We start from the raw sequence: 3,686 nt of genomic DNA on the forward strand, positions 1-3,686 counted from the left end.
TTGTCTTTATTGATAGTCAAGTCATAGTTTGGGGAATTTGTGGGGCTCTGCAACCTGCTTGTGAAGGTCCATAAAACTCGACTGAGGAAAAAGAACTTGCCTTCTGTAGGTGTAAAATTAAAGTTTAACAGATTACAAAGGGCCGAACATCACTTAATCAGTACCATTCCTAAAATAGCCTGAAAAAAAAAAATTTTAAAGCTTCTTTTAAGTGTTGATCTGTAAGGGTGTAATATTCTGACTAACCTCAATGTTGTCTTTCATTGGTGGCAAATAAAAGACATATGGAAAGCTGAATGATGGTTAAAGGAGGTAGGAGGGAAATGCTGTTTAATGAAGAGTGTTCTCATTGATGAGCTCTGATGGGTTTGTCACTGGGGTGACATTCAGCTGTGGGACTTTTTCTTGGCATGTGTGTCAGTTGTCAGGATCTCAGAGGAACTGTCATGGTAACTGCTTGTCATCTCTCACTGGACCAGCAGAGCAGTGGGTGGAACAGGACCACTGATCTCTACCTTTTTTATTAAAATTCAGAGGAAAAAAACAGCTTTGAAATTTATATTAATGACAAAGAAATAGCACCCAGTTTAATCACACCAGCATCTTCTGTAGGTATTTTTTCCAGATCTAAAACTGAGGGCATTTTTCAGCTTATTTATGCCATATTTGTGTAGGTATATAAAAATGTTATGTGTATGTTTTCACATATATATATAAAAAATATATATGTGTACATGCACACCATGTTTTTATGAATATGAGAATGAATGATTTGGTTGTGTTTCTTCCTGATCAGTTGTAGCCCAACATCTGACATTGGGAGTATCTGCATTTATGATCCCAAAAGGTCTTAGACCACCTGATATGCACAGGGTCTTTTTTTTTATAATAGGCAAAGCTTTATTTGAGCTGCTTTTCAGTCTTTTTACAAGACTTGCTGTGTTGCACAGTTTTATTTGACCCTGAATGATCAGTACCTTTTGGAGTAGCAGGAGAAATGCACGTTCTTTGTAGCGTGCTGAGAATGAGGATTATTTGCAGTCTGTTCAGTGATTCCACCAATCCTCACCAAAAGGCACTGGTTAACGTGTTGCAGCTTTTCATGTGCAGCTGGATGTGTTAGCTGGGTGGTGTGATGCAGCTAATGATATGAAATATCATAATTGCAGATCTAATCTCGGAGATGAAAATAGCAAACTGTCAGCCACGTTGGAGCTATTTCTGGCTCTGCTGCTTCTGATTTGGGAAGTTCAGTTCTATTTTTGGGAATGTGGTCAGTGCCGTCAGAGTGGTGAATTCAGACTGATCTTGGAGGCACTTTCTAAGCAGGGGTTTAGTTCCCATTGCAGTTTGAAGAGATGTGGAGTTGTTTTTATGTAAATGTTCCGTGGGGCTGGTTTTTCTGGAGTCTTTCCTGCGATTTCTGTTCACACCATGTGAACGTTTGTGGAGTGAGGAGTTCTGGTTTATTATTCTAAGATGTAATCCTGAAGTTGTGGTGAATGTAAAATTCCTGTTTAGCACTAAGAGGGGCTGTTTGCATCTGCACCAGTAGCAGTACAAACACAGATGTTGATGTTGCCTGCGATAAGAGTTATTTCATAATTCCCTAATTTCAAACAACTGTCCAGCTTTCTTTTCAATTCACATGCTTAAGCTTGCCAGCTTTTTAGCAGCCTGGCATTTCATTTTCTGGACAGGTAATATATGTGATTAAGTGTTGCTCCTGCTTGTCTGGAGCACGGCTGTGCTGGGAAATAAATCCCGTCCCTCTTGGAAGTGTCGAGGAAAGTGTCTGTGTGTGACCCAGTGCTGGGAAGCATCAGGAAAGTTTTCTGTCACGTGGAGCCTGTACATTTCTGCTCTCTCAGAATCCTTCCTATACCCTGCACTTCACAGCAGAAGTGAATAAAAGGCCTTTTAAAGGAGCAGGAATTGCCCATGAGGAGGTTGGCTATTTTTGGAAACGCCAGGGCATGTTTTCTGTGAGCATGAATGGACCTTCCTGAGCATGTTTGTGTTACTCAGAGCTTGTTGGTTGCTGTTTCTTTTTCACCTTCTCTGTAAGAGGAGGTCCTTTGTGTCTGTGTCAGATATTTGAATCTACCCTTGCCATATTTAATTTCTGTCCATTTTAGCATGTAAACATGACAGCCTTTTTTGAGCTCATGTGCAGCATTTCTGAGACGGTGCAAGACACGTGTCAAGTTACCATTAGACCAGAGCGAGTAATACTTAATTTACATCCAGCAGTTGTCTTTCCATGGGTTCAACCCGAACTTCAGACTTTATTTTCCTGTTAAAGGTGAAGAAAACTCTCTCTATTTGACTCAGCTGTGTGGTGTGATGATGCTGATGGCCACTGATTTGTGTTGCAGTGCTGGGAGAGGGGCTGGCCAAGGGCGATGGACCTTTCCGTGCAGTGCTCTGCTGCATGCACCTCAAAGGGAAGCTGCAAATTGTGTCTAATGTTCTTTCCAAATCACTGATGGGGGAATCACTGGTAAGTGGGTTTTTCTGCAGTCTGCATAACTTAAAAAAAAAAAAAAAACACCCAGTTTTGTATTCCCTTCTTTAAAAGACGTGTTTAACAACAAACTTCCGAGCGTACGGTGCACTGGCAGGTGGCAACAAAAAATGATTTGTAGGATAAAAAGACAAATATATGGGCACACATATGTCAGCAGGATGCCAGCTTGTTGCATTACCAGGCTTTCAGGGTCGTTAGGGTTTTGAAAAGTTTTTTTCGTTGTTGTCCCTGAATCCTCAGGGAATGCAAAATAAGTTGCATATTTGGGAGATGGACCTTTTCTGAGTTGCACCTGATCCCATTTTGTAGGACTTCAGGAATTTTAGCCATTAAAACAGAAAAAAATACTGATTGGATTTTTTAAATAACTGGCCCATGATAAGTTGTAAGACATAAAAAGCTTTTCAGGGAAAAAAAAAAAAAAAAAGCTTTGCATTTCCAGACAAAGATTAAAGTTTGAGTTCAAAGCTTCTACTTTCCCCTTGAACTGTTAAAACTTGTGAAGATGCTTTTAACCCCATACATGTAAGTAACTGTTCTGACTCATGTGGGGAAAATTAGGGACACGTGTAAGTCTCTAAAGAATAGTGTTCTTTTTACTTCTGTGATCTGGATTAAATAGGCAGTTCATCCCCAGGAGCTGCTGGTCATGCTAAACCCAGAATCATGGGCAGAGCAGGGGCAGGAGCAGCTCTGGGCAGACCCAGAGGAAGGTGTGAGGGACATTAGAAACTCTGGATCATGTCTCCAGTCTCTTGGTGCTTAACTGAATCAGTAGGTTGTTTTTTTGGAATCCTGTTTGTCTGTCTGGTGTATATCCTGAATTCCCACCCCCCCCATCCTCAGCCACTGGCTATTTTTACATAAAGAAAAGGGTTTTTTCTTGTGAACTGGTGTTTTCCAATGAAAAAAAAAATTCTTCCCTGAAAAATTCCTGGTGAGGTTGAAGGAAACTTGCCTTGAGGGGAAGTCAGTAAAATAGGCTTATTGCAGGGAATGTACAGTGCCCTTGTTTGGAGCTGCTGTTGTGCAAATAAAGGTAGCTTTGTATAGAATTCCAGAGTGTCATCCCAAAGCAGAGTTTGAGAGGTTTTTACAAGCTTTCAGGTTGTTAGACACAGTTGTTTTCAGTAGGAATATTAAAGTCAGCAACCGA

The 3,686-nt window shown here is 40.7% G+C and overlaps 1 protein-coding gene across 3 annotated transcripts in view; it reads left to right on the top strand.

The window, feature by feature from the left end:
* HELZ (helicase with zinc finger) overlaps positions 1 to 3,686 on the top strand; it is an 85,807-nt gene that overhangs the window by 22,847 nt on the left and 59,274 nt on the right. For 2 of the 3 annotated variants that reach the window (XM_027890362.1, XM_027890363.1), the window contains exon 1: positions 2,358 to 2,503. The exons of the other annotated variant lie outside the window; for it this stretch is intronic. In XM_027890362.1, coding sequence (XP_027746163.1) covers positions 2,435 to 2,503 — 69 coding nt within the window. In that variant the 5' untranslated portion in view covers positions 2,358 to 2,434. Of the gene's footprint in view, positions 1 to 2,357; positions 2,504 to 3,686 lie in introns of those variants that run through there. 3 annotated transcript variants of the gene reach the window in all.

This window comes from Empidonax traillii, unplaced genomic scaffold (genome assembly GCF_003031625.1).
Source record: "Empidonax traillii isolate 1590-97213 ecotype Southwest subspecies unplaced genomic scaffold, ASM303162v1 scaffold286:size1162393, whole genome shotgun sequence".
NCBI lineage: Eukaryota > Metazoa > Chordata > Aves > Passeriformes > Tyrannidae > Empidonax > Empidonax traillii.